We start from the raw sequence: 16,738 nt of genomic DNA, 5'->3' as shown, positions 1-16,738 counted from the left end.
TTAAACCTGTTGCACACAATGCTTTCCCTCCCGGCTACACACTCATCCCCCACAACAGAGCCTCCAGGGATGACGGAATTGCAATCCTCCACAACCCCGACTCATCCATCCCTCTCTTCGAAGCCCAGCCATGTACAGCTAACTGTGAATCCCTTCTGATCAGACTCTCCCTCTCTGCCACTCCCTCACACAGTTTCCTACTCATCTACAGGCTGCTGGGATAAGACAGACTTTTTGCAAACGATCTTTGTGATCTGCTAGCTACCATCCTGGTCAACCATCCAGCACTCGCCCTACTGGGCAACTTCAACATCTGGTTTGATAATAACAACTCCATGACCCAACCCTTGGTCGAGAGCCTTGAGGCACTCAACCTCTCTGGACACTCTACAGGTCCCACCCACACTGGAGGCTACACCCTCGACGCAATCTTCAGCTCCTCTGACCTCGTCTCGGTGTGCACCCCCAAACACCTCATCTGGGCTGAGTGGTCAGTCCTAACCTTCTCTATCTACACACCTACTCCATCACCCCATCTCATCAGAAGACCACAAATGCTGGAACATGGTGAAGGTACTACCTAACCTAGCAGAAGCCCTACTACGCTCACTCCCACCCACAGACCGACCTCTACCTATTGAATCCTTTTTGTTGATTCAAAGTAACAAACAAACAAAAGTTCTCTTGGTGTTCTTGCACCTTGGCCGATTGCTCTTCGCCCCTATTGTCTCCCTCCTCCGGGCACGGATCCTCCCTGGAAAAACCAGGCCTCACTCTGTCGGGTTCACTATAGCCTCTCAGATATCGCTCGTAATCTTTAGGAGCTTTAATGTCCATTTAAACAAACTGCAAGTTGACACTTTTGTTGATGCACTGTTCTCGGGTGTATTTTTCTTCACCCCTTTTCATTGAATGGAAAACAAATAACCAAACAAAAGTTCTTTGGGTGATTGCTTTTTGCCCTTGGGATCTCCCTCTGCTGGGCTTGGATCCTCTTTACAAAAATGGGCCTCCCTCTATCTGGTTCACTGTGCCCTTTGTTTAACACAGTTCATGTATTTTTAACACAGTTCATGTACTGCTCAGTTCATCAGAAAGCAGGGTTTTCCTTCTCCTAGCTTTCTTTCGGCATCCCTCTGTCGGGTTCACACTTGCCTTTCTTTGTGCACTGGGTCAGAGAGATTTGACGTGACCTTTCTAGAACCACTCTGACGCTTCTTGCCACCCCAGTTTCAACAAACAAAACAAAAGGGGCCAGTGAGAATCCTTCGAATGAGCACTCCTACAGCGCCTGACCACTCTGCAGCTGGCCCGTGTCTGTGCTTTCTTAACATTTTAAACATACACACAAGCTCTTTCTTCTTGCGTTTAAAATGTTGCTACTTTCAATCTTGGGCTCAATACAGTTTGGTTTGCTATCGGCTTCCTCTGACTCACCAGCTGTGCTGAACCCGTTGGCTTCTCTGATCTCTTGAGTCAAGGATAGTGCCACGGTAGCCAGCTTGCCTCCCTCCCTGCCTGCTTTAGAAATTCACGCCAGCTGAAACTCCCAGTCTTATGATTTCCCTTTCGGAGGCTTTGCGGGTCTGAGTTGAAAAGGGCAAGGGCAGTTCCCCCCCTTCGTCGTCCTTCCAGATTTCGCTGCCTTTCTCATCCCTTTGCTGCCGGTTTGATGTAACTGTCTCCTTTGTTAGTTCGGCCTTGCTCGAAGTGTGCTTTTGTGTGCCTCCTTTTATCCCTGTGCGGAAAGTAAAGGGTTGTCAGGTGTGTGTGATTGTCAATTGCCTGACTCTGCCTGGCCCTTGGGTTAGGACATGTCAGGTAAACAGTTTTAGTATTAGTCTGTTGTTTGTCACAGTGTAAGAGAGTGTTTGTGTTGGAATAGGGGGTGGGGGGGTAGAGCTTCTAGATATCCTACGGGGTAGGTGAATTCGGAAGGGTGGGTTTGTGAAATGAATAGGGGGAGTGTGGTGTTTTCTCAAAGTAGACTGGGAATTCGGGAAATAATAATCAGAGGACGTGGAGAAAAATGACTGGGAGTATTCTGATACATGATGGGAAAACAGGGATTCTGGGAGATGTAGTTTCCCATGATAACATTGTTCCGGTTCCTCCTGGGTTTCATAGACATGGCAGGGTCGTTGGATTCTGATAAGGGAGGGTGACTGTGGGGTAATACTGCGCCTCACCTGGGGCATTTTCCCGAGCACAACCCTGAGTTCCTCCACCCAGGTGATACTCCCTCGCTCGACCACCCCCAAGGTTGGGATCTGAGAGGGCCAGCCCTTCCCTGGCCACCTAAATAAGGGATTCTCAAGGTCTGCTAGGGCGATTAACCTCAGGTTTCTCACAGTATCCCTTGGGTGCCAAAGACTGTCCTGAGCCTGTAAGAGCTGTGGATGGAACCAGTAGTAGAAGAAACAATTATGTTGTGCATGACAGCCCTGCACGGGGATCAGCAAACTATTAGTTTCGATCTTATTACAGCTCCCTATTTTAGAATCATTGAAGGTATACCTTGGTTGCAGACACACAACCCATGTATCGACTGGGTGCATTGTACCGTTGCCTTTTCTTTAGACTATTGTGATGGTCACAGCACGTCCCCTTTGCATGTACCGTAAATCTTATAAAGCCCTGTTGTCAGGATATCTTGACCTAGGGGCAGTGGAATCCATACCTGTGAAATACTGTAATTACCAGGGTGTGTTTTGTAAGGACGTTCAGAGGTATTACCCCCACACCGGCCTTATGACTGCCCTATAGACCTCCTAGAAGGGGCCTAAATACCTTTGGGGAGGGTGTATTCTTTGACCCAGGAGGAGGATTGAGTTTTGCTCGAGTACCTTTCCCCACCCTGTGCAACAGATTCACCCATCATTCACGCTCTCCTGCTGCTTCACTTTTGTTTTTCACCCCCAAAAAGGAGGCAGACAAAAGGCCCTGTAATGACTGTAGGGCCTTGAATCAAGTCACAGTAAAAAAAACGGTATCCACTCCTGCTGAGATTGGTTTTCTTTGGCCAACACCGGACTGCAGCAGTGTTCACAGAATTAGATTTCGGTACCTACAACCTGGTTAGAATCCATGAAATGACAAGTGGAAGATAGCCTTCCGTGCTCAGTATGGTCTGTACAAATCCCTTCTGATGCCCTTTGGGCTATGTAATGCACCAGCCACCTTTCAGCATTTTATGAATGATTTATTCGCTGACATACTCGACCAATAAGTGGTGGTGTATTTAGACGATATTCTGATCTTCTCTCTGTCTCCTGAGTAACATGAACTGTCGGTGCTGCAACAACTCTGGGGAACATGCATTCTTTACCAGGCTGGACAAACATGTTTTTCCTGTCTCTAAGGTACCGTTCCTCTGGTTCGTATTGACATCTCAAGGAGTTCTGCTTAAGTCCAGGTGATTTTGGACTGGCACCTGACCTGCCGAGGTAAATTGATCGGTCTCTAAACGTCTGTACCTGGTGACATTTTTTTTAACGTAACCCTGACCACAACTGAGAAGTTGTGCCCGATACTAGACCGAAAGCTACTGGCTAACAAGGTGGCTTTTAAGGAATGGCATTGTAACCTGTCTGGGGTGCAGCATCAAGTAATGGTATATACCTATCAGCGAAATTGGCAAGCTCTGGTGTCCCTTCAGTGAGTATCGGCACAACAAACACAATGGGATCTTTTTTTTTTGCCATGTTTGATTTTGTGGTCACTTATCACCCTGCTACACAAAACCGTAAGGCAGACGCCTTATCAGGCTCTGTCGATACAGCCCCTTCCCAAGACCTGCCAGAAACCCCAGTCCCTGCTCAGCGTTTTGTCTCCTGAATGTGGAAGGCCAGTTATACATCCCTACCGAACGTGGCCGTTCCTTGACAATGCAATGGTGCCATTACACCAAAATCAGCTGCCAATGGTGGTGGGTCAGAAGGAGGAGACAGACCAGGGTTCACCATGTTTCAACTGTGTTATATATATATATATATTCATCCTGATCAACTCCCAGCTCAAACAATTTAACCTAGGAATGTGAAATTCAAAAGGTACATTGTTTTCATGATGTAGACCCACACTAAGGAAGGATTTCGAGAAATTCTGTCCCGAAGGGTGGTAAAAGGAGGGGGGGGTGTATTATTTTTAATGAGGATACCTACATCTCAAAAACCGAAGATGTTACAGATGTGAACATTAGTATTTAGATTCTTCTTCAAAAATAGAGAAACACATGTTTCACCATTTCCCAAAAAACCAGTTAAGAGACTTGGAAAAGTGCGGTGAATGTTTTTTTAAGGATACCCATATCTCACAAACCGAAGAAGTTGGGAAAGTGAAAATTCACATTTTAAATCTCCATTATGAAGTACGTTTCTGACCGCTTCTTAACATTGGTAACTGAGAGTATCCCGTGTTTAAGAGCAAAATTGTCATCCCTTCCAACCTAGGCACAGTCGTCAACTCCCTAGCAGACCTCACATCCAAAATGTACCCCGACATAAAAAATTGAATGGACAGAATGGCGTTAAAATGGCACATTCACATAACCAAAGAACAGCATGGCTGCCGTAATCAATAAGGTACTTATTAATTCTTTCGGAGGAGTACAAATCTGTAAATTCTGTGTTTCAAAGTGATGACACAGTCCACAGCCCTGTTGAGTCCTTGAACACGTTAAATCCTCCTGAACACAAACCTCTTTTCAAAGTGGGAGCAACTGTGATATTATTGAGGAACCTCAACACAACTAAGCTTTGTAATGGCACCAGATTGTGAGTTAAAACTCTGAAGAAATGTGATTGAGGCTACAATGCTAACCGGTTCTGGCCAGGGGGAGTCTGTGTTCATACCACAAATACTTCTAATACCATCAGAATATCAGTTTGACTTTAAAAGACTTTAGTTCCCCTTAAAGGTTTGTTTCGCCATGACCATCAACAAATCTCAGGGGCAGACTTTGACGATAACAGGAATTGACCTAAGGGAAGACTGCTTCTCACATGGGCAGTTTTACGTGGTCTGTTCTAGAATGAGTTCACCTGACTCTAAGGTAATCCTAGCACCTGAAGAGAAAACCACTAATGTAGTTTACAAAGAAGTATTCAAATAGTTTCTTTTTTTTGTAGGTTGTATATGCAAATAAGTAATTCTTAATTTATTGTCTCTCGTATGTTTGTAATTACAGCACAAAAAAATAAGACTTGTGACTTTTGAAAACAAGTGTACCAATCCCAAATTCCACATGGGCGAAACCGTGGGCAACAGCTAGTGGAAATTAAAGAGAAAAGGCCAACCTTTCCTAATCTTAGGGGGTCCCTACCTGTCACAACTAAAACTAGGGTGCTTGTTGCTGTCATCAGTGTACAAGTGCAAAACAAGAGTCTGTCCTCAGTCCCAAAACTAACCTATCCTGACCCTATCACTAGTTCTAAACAACTAAGGACCAGGGGAATTATCCCTTCTCCTCGGGTTGGAAAGGTTACCTCCCAATAGGCTTATTCCACTTTACTGTGGAATATTCAAGTAGCGTTCGGCTATCTTTTTTACCAGTTCATTCAGTTCTTTTATAGGACTTTTCCACATCCTGTTGGATAATCCTTTTTAGATTCCTCAAAGTTTGTTCTACTGGGGTATTGACCCCTAGCTTCTAATGTGCCTTGATCCTTTCAGGGTATAGTGTTGCTTGCTCCTTTTGGTATTACACTATCCTCAAGGTTATTGGCCTGTAGATTAGTCTCTGTCTGGTTCCTGTTGACAAACAGTCTCTTTGTCTCTCTTTCTCCTAGTAGTGTGGGTTCTTGCTCTAAGAGACTAAATCTTTTATCTCCCGTTTTCTCTTTTTCTCCCCTGAGATCTGTGTAATGTGCCCATGGTTTGGATTCACTCCTTTTATGCTCTTCGATATTATGGGGACGAGTATAAAGAGTCCCGTAGTTATTTTCACTCTTCCTATTGTCTCTGTTACTACTGGGGTGTGTATGAGCGGTCCCGTAGTTAGTCTCACTCTTCTTATAATCTTGCCAATTAGGGTATAACCACTGTTTATAGCTGCCCCTCTCCCCATGCCTCCTGCCCCTCCCATTACCTTCATGGTTTCAAGTTCACATCACCGGTTTGGCATCTTGTATCGATACTTTATTTCTTCGGTATAGGATGGCTTCCATGCGTTCCTTGGTCTGCTCCACAGTACGGCTCGGCACACTTCTTGGTTGGTGCTTCTTGCATGAGGAAGGCTTATCTCCCTTCTCTCCCTTATGTCAGGTACACAGTGCTTCTCTCGTTTGCTTCTTCTGTCGGTACCGCCAGGGGCACCTCCACGCCAACAGCATTAGTTCAGAGAAGTTTCTCCTCTCCATCCAACTTCTGACTGGGTCTTCTTAATAGAGAAACCCTCCTGGGATGCTCGTCTGTGGCAGAAACTCTCAGTAGGCTCTGTGCCCCGGGCGTTTCTCGGAAACCTGTTCTGCTCGATAAATTGGAGAATAGCGTCTCTGTCTCCCAACAGCCTGTTCGTAACTCCCAGGTCTTTCTCCATGTTAGCTTTGCTCTTCCCATCTTTATAAAACCACATGAGGCTTCCCCATGCTTAGGCCATAATTCTTCCTTTGTGTTTGGACCAACTTTGTTTCACTGCATTTCGTCTCCATGTCTCAGTGTCAGGCAGTTGCTCATTCTTTATTACTCTCTGGGGCTTACTTGTGTTGGTACCAACTGGACACTCGTTAGTAGAGATACCACAATAATAATTGGAGAAGGATTCTGATGAGGTAGAGGTTTCCTTCTTTGTCCCTTGAGTGAAATGCGAAGGGAGTTATTTCTCGGAATGGGAGTTCCTATCCCCAAGAGGGGAGTCTCTCCCTGTGAGATCCCGCTTTCTGCCACCTGTAGAGGGGACATTGCGTAGTGGCCTCACCTCCCTAGTCTCACAAGAAGAGGCACTCCTCTCGGGAGAAGTGACTCAATCTCCCGATTCGTCACACCATCCAGGGAGAAGAAAGTCAAAGGAGATTCTACAGCATTGGTGTTGGTGGTCTGGCATGTCTCCATCCATCAATGAATACAGAACCACCTGTTAAGTATGCTCATAGGGAAAGAACCACCCGGGTAAACTCCTGGGGTTGTTGATGACTATGCTCATCCCGTCGCAGAAAAACCCATGACAATATACTCTGCATGGATTTCCTCAGAGAACTACCCGAGATGCAAGGGCTTAGTACGATCTGGCTTGTGGTGGACATATTGACCAGAATAGCTCGGTTTATACCCTGTCGAAGGTTGCCTTACTGGTCCGTCTGACTGATCTGTTTTTCCAAAGTATTTTCTGTCTATTCCGGCTGCCATCTATGATCACCACAGACAGGAGGACATAGTTCATGTCCGGGTTCTGGAAGGCCTTGATTAAACTCTTGAATGTCGATGCTAGTTATTCATCGGCCTATCATCCGCAAACAGATGGTATTACTCCAAGGGTAAACCAGACTCTAGAGCAGTACCACAGATTTCTTTGTTTGCAATATCAGGTGTCTTTAGTATCTCTAGCTCCGTTTGTCGAATTCACCTATAATAATTTGGTACATTCGTCCACTCACATGTTGCTGTCCTTTGCGCTCTATTGCCAACATCTGAGAAACCTGCCTGAAGATGGTTTGCCATTCGCGACTGATCCTGTGACAAATGCCATTGTACGGGACATCCAGCAAACCCACTTGTCAGTTCATAACCATTTCTTGAGGCACAATCTAGGATGAAACAAGCGGATGCACATAAGACAACCTGCTCCGACCTATAAACCGGGGGGGGAGGCATGGCTGGCCACCAAGCACCTCAGTCTCCCAGGGTCTCATGAGCTTTTCCACATTTTGTGGAACCCCTATCTCATAAAATGGATGAGCCTACAGGTTAATCCTACCACGTACCTGGCGACTCAAACTACCCAGTCTCTGTCGCTCTTTGCTCCAGTTCCGCTGCAGGATGGGGATGAGTATGGGGTTACTGACATATTGGATGCCCTGCTGTGCAGGGGACTTTATTAACTCATTGATTTGAAGGGGTACTGTCTGCTGAAATGGACCTGGGAGTTGCAAGGGAACATGTTATGTTATTTTGCATTTATATAGCGCCTTATATACCATTGGTATGGTCTGAAGGCGCTGGTAGGTTGAACGCCCTTGGGAACCGAAGTTCAGGTCAGTAGAGAGAGTAGAGGGTGTCCAAAAGTGTGTGTGCGCACCAGGTATGTGTGCAGCTGGTGCGGAAATCGAGTGGTAGCTGCTTCTTAGCTGTAGGTGTGGTGGTTGAGAGGTCAGGAGTATGTGTTCGCTCTGGTCGGTTTTACCCAGAACGAGTGTGGCTGCGTTAGGCCTGAGGAGAACGCGTGGCTGGGGGGGTGTGCAACCAGCAATGATTACTTAGAGTGATGTGGAGTAAGCGGGAGATGTAGATATGAGAACAGTTATACCGAATGGTGTCATAGTATCTCTGTGTTCTAGATGAGTGGTGGTGTAAGGGGGAGAGTAAGCGTGGGGTGTGGTATGATGTATGTTTTCAAGTGTTTCCATCATTCCAAAGCATATTAGGTATTGTCCGTTGCACATATTCGTCCGTTCCTCATACTCGTACGCTTCATAGATTTGTCAGTCATTATCATCGTCTAGTTCACACCCTCGTCCAGTCCGCACACTCGTCCAGTCCGCACACTCTTGTAGTTTATACTCGTCTAGTCTGGATACCGGCTCCAGATAGGGCACTCGTTCACTCCACAATGGTCGTCCGGTCCATCCACTCATCGGAAAAGCCAACTACTCGTCTGCTCTCTGTTCATCTATTCCATACACTCATATGCTCTATGTTTTTTGTCCGCTCCATGGATTCATCTGTTAGGCACACTCGTCCACACCACATTTACCCGCTTCACCCAATCGTCCGCTCCATATATACATCCGCATCCGACACTCGTTCGTTCCATATACACATCCGTTCCATACACCCATCCACGCTACACATTTACTTTTTCGCTCTCCTTATTCATCCGCTCTCCATAATCATCCGCTTCGCACTAATCTGCTCTCCACACTCGTCCCTTCTCCACGCTCCTCAGCTCTCTTCTGGTCCCCACGCTCGACCGCTCTCCGCACTCAACCGCTCTCCGCACTCAACCGCTCTCCGCACTCAACCGCTCTCCGCACTCAACCGCTCTCCGCACTCAACCGCTCTCCGCACTCAACCGCTCTCCGCACTCAACCGCTCTCCACACTCATCTGCTCTCCACATTCGTCTGCCATCCGCTCTCCACATTCGTCTGCCATCCGCTCTCCACACTCGTCCGCCATCCGCTCTCCACACTCATCCGCTCTCCACACTCATCCGCTCTCCATTCTCATCCGTCATCTTTTCTCATCCGCCATCCACTCTCCATTCTCATCCGTCATCTTTTCTCTTCCGCCATCCGCTCTTTTCTCATCCGGCATCCGCTCTCCACACTCACCCGCCATCCGCTCTCCACACTCACCCGCTCCCCACACTCATCCGCTCCCCACACTCATCCGCTCTCTATTCTCAACCGCTCTCCACATACATGAACCCCCACACACCTCCCCTCCCTTCAACCACCTGATTGCTCAGCCGCTTCCATTTGTTGCACCTGGATCACCCCAAGGCAATAGAGACACCGTGGGAACCACAATGCCCCCAGGAGCTCCAGCGTGCTGTGACATCACGCCAACAGTGTTTTCTGTGCCTCCAGTGTACATGCATAAACCAGGAAGCTAAAACTCGGAAAATAGAACCGCTCTGTGCTTCTCAACGTTTGTTTTGCGAGTAGCATTATGGATTGTTGTTATTTCTGACCCCATTATCTGACCAACTAATTCCTTGCCTAAAGGATTGTATCTGGGTTGTTTTGATTTTTTCCCGTCGTTTGTGAACCTTCTGTTTTCCCCGGACCAAGTGACCGCCTGTTACCTTATTTGTTTGTTACCTGTTCACTCCTGGATTATGATTCATGTGCTGGAATAACTATGGAGCCTGTCCGATTTGAATGTCGCCTTGCTTTGGAGGGTTCTCCTGTCTCTAGTATTACCCTGTTTGGAATCCTGCTGTTTTCTAGATTTCAACCTCCACCTGCCTGCTGGTTTTTTTCAACCTTGGTTCTCCCCTTTTTGTGTAAGGCGTCCTCGTGCTGTCTGAGTAGGTCCCTGCCGACTTTGTTTGATTTGTTGCACGTCTGCATCTGCTTGCTGCCCAGCGGGTGGTATCCTGATCCGTGAATTTCCACTATTTTGACACCTATGGAGAACCACAGAGGAAATTGAAGAAGACCATGCAGGTGTACCCTTGCATGGCTGAGTCTGTCAGTAGAGAGTCTGTTATTCTTCTGATAAAGTGTGTCTGTGTCCGCTTTCATGTGGCAAGCGCTTGGGCCTGTTCTTGACTATTATCAACAGGGTGTGACTGCATGGTTCCTGCATTGCTTTCGGCCTGATCGATCAATGGAGCTTTTTTTTCTTTGCTCACTCCACCAGTATATCAGGAGGAACGTCCAGCTAGAGAAAGGTTCTGTCGTCACTCCTTGGATCTATTGCTTGAGATCCTGTTGACTTGATATTTTTCATACATATGTTAATGGACATCTACGCATGTGTGTACGGTTCTTATAGACGGTGCGCTTTGATTCTGTGTTTCATAATAGCCTGTGTAAGAGGATGTGACATAAGATCATGTGTCAAGTGTGAGTCACAAGGCGTATGAAAGTGTGTGTGTTTGGCAAGTGAGGGTATGGTGTATAAGAAGCAAAGTCAGAAAATGCATATATCCTATATGCTTCCTATACGTATGAAAACTCCTAAAAGTGAAGTTCACTTTGCTGTGAGTATTTTATACGTATATGCGTCCTATAAAAGTTCTACACTTTATACATATATGCAATTCACATCTCCTGATAACTGACATCAGTCATTCCCTGTTGTTTACATTTTGTACATGTACGCAATTTACATCTCTTATACATCCTATATACATATTAAAAGCAACATCAATTCCTAGGTAACTACAAAAAGCTGGCGGCGCTAGCTTCCCGGTTTTGGCCTCTAAGCTTTGGAACACCCTTCCCAATGCTATCAGAGCTGAGCCTTCCTTCCAATCCTTTAAGAGCAAAACCAAAGTGTGGCTCTCAGCACAAAAACATATGAGATACTTGACGGTATACTATGGATACTGCCACTCTGCCATTCACCTTAGCACTCTACTATATAGTTCACTGGTCTATAACGCCTGTATTGCTCTGTTCGCATTTATCTCTTGCAAACTGTTAACTTATTTTCTTGTGCCTATATTCTTGTGTGATCCTCCTATATTTTTTACACTCTTAATTGCTAGAGGAACTGCTTGTATATCCCTCCTGCTTGTAACATGCTTTTTTGCTTTATATTGTGTATATTTTTTGTCTTACCATAGTCCTACCCGTATTTTACTGTAAACTGGTAGATTCTGTCATTTTTCCATGTATGTAATCATAACCTTGCCTCCTTAAGCTATGCGCCCAGTTGCCCTAGGGCCCGGTGCGCTATATAAATAAACAAAATACTAATACAAACATCAGAGTCAGTCCCGACTTTGATGTGAGTTTTCATATTTATAGTAGGAACATGTACAAAATGGACATCTTTTACACATACGTGTACAGTTTGTGTAAAAGATGCACATTCATTTTGCGCATGCATGATATATAGCTAAATAATAAAAAGGAAATCGCTCAATTGGCCAGCTCAATTTACAAAAAGGTTGTTTTAGTGCGTCCATTGATGAGATTTAGGTGCAAGCACAAAATCTTGAAAATCAAAGTAGGCAATTTTAAGATTTGTAGAAAATTGTTGTCCGACACGTAAGGAATTCAAACACATAGGGAGAAACCCTTATAAACTACTTATGCTTGCCTAATCAGTTACTTCATACTTATTAATGTGGGTAATATTTCACAACGATTTAATGTTTAGAGGGAAATGTTTTGTTTGGAGGAAGAATTTGCAAGGTTGTTTCTGATCAATAACCATGTATGCCAACAAGTCATTTTGATTCTAAACTGCAGCCATACGGTTGTGGCAGTTGTGCTTTTGTTACGTTATGTTAATCACAGATATTGAAATGTATTGTCTTGATTTCTTCGGTTCCTTCCAGGAGAGGTTGCTGTCATTACTGTGCACAATTAAGGATTTATTGATGCAGAGCTCATTTTGTCGCTCCGTGTTCTGCCAAGAGATCTGGAAATTGCACGTGAGTTATAAAAGCAGCCACTATGATAGAGAATTTTGATATGCACATGGAGAGCGTGGCAAATTATTATGCATGTTGTCTTGGAATACCTCACACACTGCAAAGACCCAGTGGTGGGTGCATAGACGAGCATTCTATATTGAGCCAATTTTCCATATTTATGGAAGTATTGATCTTAGCCCTTAAAATGGTATTAATATAGTTTTCTTGAGCATTGATGTTTTGTTGTGATGTTGGGTCTTGTATGGTGCAGCCTCTTTCATTTGCTTGACCTCCTGTGTGGTTTAGGTTGCTTCTAGGCTGTCTATATGTAAAGTGTATGGGGAACAAATGATGCAATGCACATATTGGGATATTAAGTGAAAATGTCCTTTTCACTTAACTGAAAAGGAAAAAGGTTGATTGAGAAAGGTGTTCGGAGTGGCCTTTCTAAATCAAACTGACATGCCCCACTAGGCACACAGGGGCTGAGGGGCATGACTGGGCATGCAGGGACTGACGTCGATGGCTAGGCAGGAAGAGGGAAGTCGCGGGCGACCCATGTAAGTGTGTTTTGCCTCTGCGGCAGTTACGGAAATGGAGCTTGAAGGGTGAGGGCGGTCGGCGGATCGGATACTTTGTATCCTTATTTCTGAGGCTTGTGGAATCTGCTTACATCACATGCTGTGCATAGGCCGACATTTAGTGGAAGCTGCAGAGTATTACAGTTTGTTTTTTGAAAATCAAAAATGGGCGTCGACACAGGGCATGCCACTAATACTATCCCTAGTGTGAGGTCCATTATACCCATGATCCCTCACGCGTCTAGGACCCTCAGATTGTTTTTTTTCGCCATACTGGTCGGAAGCATCCCGTGGAGTTCCCTGGCCTTAGCCATAATTTTGCAAAATATCTTAATATTTCCCCACTTTCTCCACCCCAACGTCGAGTCACCGAACTTTGACACTCGACGCCGGCCTGGAGAAGAAAACAACCGTTGAGAGCTGCACGGCGGACTTGGGCCTCGGAAGGCCTCTGGCCTCGGCCCTATAAGTAGGGAGAGTGGGGGATGGTACATACTCTACACTCTCTATATATATATATATATATATATATATATATATATATATATATTTTCTTATATATTCCTACACACACTAGCCCGCTGCCACAGGGTGCGTATGGAGGGTACCCCTTTCCAATTTTGCCTCAAGTGCAACCACAAGTACCCTTGGGTTGACAGACACGCCACGTGTAACCTCTGCTTGCCGAGGGACACCCCGAAGCGAACTGCAGAGCGTGTAGTCAGTTTAAACCAGAGACCCTAAAGGACTGTTCGATCAAACTTTGGGCCCATCACGCCAGGCGACAAGAGGCCATGGCTGCGGAGGGCGCCTTCAGTGATGGCAGCGACGCCGTGCTTTCGGACGGCGAAGGCAACGTGGCATCGAGAGACAGCGAAGCGCAAGTCCCCGACCTCGGAAGGTAGTCCGGCAGGGCAGCAATGGGGAAAACCCCCGGCGACACGAGCGATACCCACAGCACTTCCACTAAACACGCGAAGTCCAACCGAGACTCGACGCACACGTCGAGTTCTCGGAAAGAGGCACACAGAGAACGGTCCACCGAATCGGTGTCCTCTGGGCGTTCTCGATCAAGATTGCCGCATGGCACCTGGCAACCATCCACTGTTGCCAAAAGTGGCTCGCTCCCTAAGGTAACGGAGGTTCGATCATCAGAAGACGAAGCCGACCTCTATCCCCAGGCCGCACTCCAGGAGTCGGCGTCAGCAGACCGAGTGACGGCTGCTCCTGAGTCCCGACCTCCACACTCTAGACGTCGAAAGGCTCCGAAGGAGTGAAAACGCTGGGGAAACACTCTTCCACCCACGGGGAGGGGGAAAAACAGCAGAAGAAGCACTTTCAACCTTCTTCTACACCACAGAAACAGACAGACAAGTCACAGTCTTCTGTTAATTTACCCAAGACCCCTGCACAAGGCCATAGGTCCAGTCAGGATAGAACAGGGAAACTCTCCCAGGAAAGAGTAATCTCCAGCTCTAAGGAATGGTCTAGTGAGGACATAGACAGAGTTATGTCTAGGATGTCATCCTTGGCAGACTTCTATGCCAAGAATCCTGAGCACTTCCTCTCCTATACCCCTGATGGGGCTACACCCTCAGGGTCTAGGGACCCGGTACCCCCTAGTAAGAAATCCCGGGTTGAAGCACCAACACAGTCGGTCTTCGGACCCCTTCTGCATACAGCCTTACTCTCAATATAATGAGGATCCACTTTTGAGTGAAGATCCAGATTTGGGCACGATGGGAGACTAAACTGGGATGGACTACTATGAGGATGACGAGTACCAAGAGGAGGACGAGGATGACCCAGAAACCTACAGGGCAGACTCCCCAGTAGACAAAGAACCTCCGGTTACCGACTCTCCAGTCGACAACCAACCTCTCCTGAATGAGGTGTTGTCCAGAGCGGCAGAACACTTCTGCATAGATACCCAGGGAGTACAGGAAGAGAAGGATTTTGCCGAGGAGCTAGTGGGAGAAAGGCGACCTGTTGCCCAGGCCATCCCTATTCTCAAATCTATACGGAGGAGAATAGACACTTCCCTTCTAAATCCCAACCTCACCAGGGCAGTAAACCCCAGGATGGAAAAACTATTCAGGGCAGCCCAGTCAGACCCGCTTTACATAAGGGGGCAACTGAAACCGGACTCCCTGGTAGTGACAAACACCCGAAAGAGGGCAGGGAATGCCCCTATCATCGTCTGAAGCTCCCCCCGACAAGGAGAACAAAAAGATCTATGGTTTGGGTAGAAAGGTAGCCTCCACTTCCGCCTACCAGGCAAGGATTGCGAACTCCACCACCCTACTGGCGAGTTACAACTGCCACCAGTGGGAACAGGTCGCGGCACTCATCGACTCCGTCCCGGAACCTTTAAAAGGCCAGTTGGCACAGGTTGCGTCGGAGTGAAGAGCTGTGTCCGGTTGCATTCTTAAAGCAACCTTTGATGCCGCGGATAACGCTGGCAGACTGATAGCAGAGAGCACTGTTACCAAAAGACATGCTTGGTTAAGACAATCTGGGTTCAAACCCGAGACACAAGCATCTTTAATAGACAAGCCGGTGGAGCCTGATCTACTGATTTGCAAGGCGGTAGAGGACGCGCTAAAAATTACAAGGATGAGTACGAGACTCTCAAATCCCTGGGCCAGTTAAACAACAAACCCCCTGAATCAAAGAGGGAATGGCAATTTTCATCGCCCACACGGCCAAAATTCCCAAAGAGGCTCCAACTATTCCCAGGGGCAGGATACACCATGGAACAACAACAACAACCAGCAGTCTACCCAGGATTATGGCAGGGGTAACAAAAGAGGACGTGGTAAAGGTAGAGGCAGCCCCAATAGAGGCGGCGGCGGCGGCATGCCTCCCCCAAAACAGTGACGTTCCGTTCAGGGTCCCTTCTCACGCATCCCCAGTAGGGGGACGCATTTCCAACTTCACCCAGGCTTGGGAAGGGATCACATCAGACAGATGAGTGCTGTCCACAGTGTCTGCAGGATACTGCATAGAACTGTTAGAGCATCCCTGAAACCACCCTCCACGACAAAAAGTACATTCATTAGACCACCAGAAGATCCTCCTCAAAGAGATCGCCAATCTTCTAGCAAAGGATGCGATAGAACTCGTCCCAGGACACCAGGTAAATAAGGGTATTTATTCAATTTACTTCCTTGTGCCAAAAAAAGATTTCACAATGCGCCCAGTATTGGATTAACAGCCTGCAAACAAGTATGTCAAGCCCCAATGTCCCAGTGCACAGAAGATACTTGCGCTTCAAGGTGGACAGTCGGCACTACCAGTTCAAGGTACTGCCCTTCGGGATAGCCTCGGCTCCAAGGGTATTCACCAAAGTACTGGCGGTAACGGCGGCACACCTACGCAGGGAGGCAATCCCAGTGTACCCTTACCTGGACGACTGGCTCATCACAGGGGAAACCCCAGTAATTTGCAGAACAAACATTCAAAGAACGATCGACCTCTTCTTCGAATTAGGTTTCTCCATAAACGAGAAAAAGTCAAGTCTGGTGCCAAGCACCTCCAAACAGTTCCTGGGAGCTGTCCTAAACACACAAGAGGGGTTGGCCCTTCCATCAGATGAAAGAATTCAGAATATACTGCGGCAAATTCCGCAATATCAGGCCGGTCGCCAGATAACGGTACGCAAAGCAATGCATTTGCTGGGCATGATGGCATCATGTATTTACCTGGTCCCTCACGCGCGCCTGTGCATGCGTCCCATGCAAGAATGGTTTGCGAAACAGTGGTCTCAGGCAAGTGGTCAGTGGGACGATCTAGTGGTTGTTTCGCCAACACTTGTACAAAGCCTTCACTGGTGGAAAAGAGAAAATCTGTCCAAGGGGAAACCATTTTACGATCCCGAGATACAGGCGGTAGTCACAACGGAC

The 16,738-nt window shown here is 46.8% G+C and overlaps 1 protein-coding gene across 6 annotated transcripts in view; it reads left to right on the top strand.

Annotated features, from left to right (window-relative positions):
- FANCA (FA complementation group A) overlaps positions 1 to 16,738 on the top strand; it is a 3,206,914-nt gene that overhangs the window by 366,654 nt on the left and 2,823,522 nt on the right. For all 6 annotated transcript variants that reach the window (XM_069646037.1, XM_069646039.1, XM_069646038.1 and 3 more), the window contains exon 5: positions 12,175 to 12,270. In XM_069646037.1, the coding sequence (XP_069502138.1) occupies positions 12,175 to 12,270 (96 nt within the window). The remainder of the gene's footprint in view (positions 1 to 12,174; positions 12,271 to 16,738) is intronic.

This window comes from Ambystoma mexicanum, chromosome 2p (genome assembly GCF_040938575.1).
Source record: "Ambystoma mexicanum isolate Mex_15411 chromosome 2p, UKY_AmexF1_1, whole genome shotgun sequence".
In the NCBI taxonomy this organism is placed as follows: Eukaryota; Metazoa; Chordata; class Amphibia; order Caudata; family Ambystomatidae; genus Ambystoma; species Ambystoma mexicanum.
Note: the sequence above shows the minus strand (reverse complement) of the source record. Positions and strands in the feature narration are given on the sequence as shown.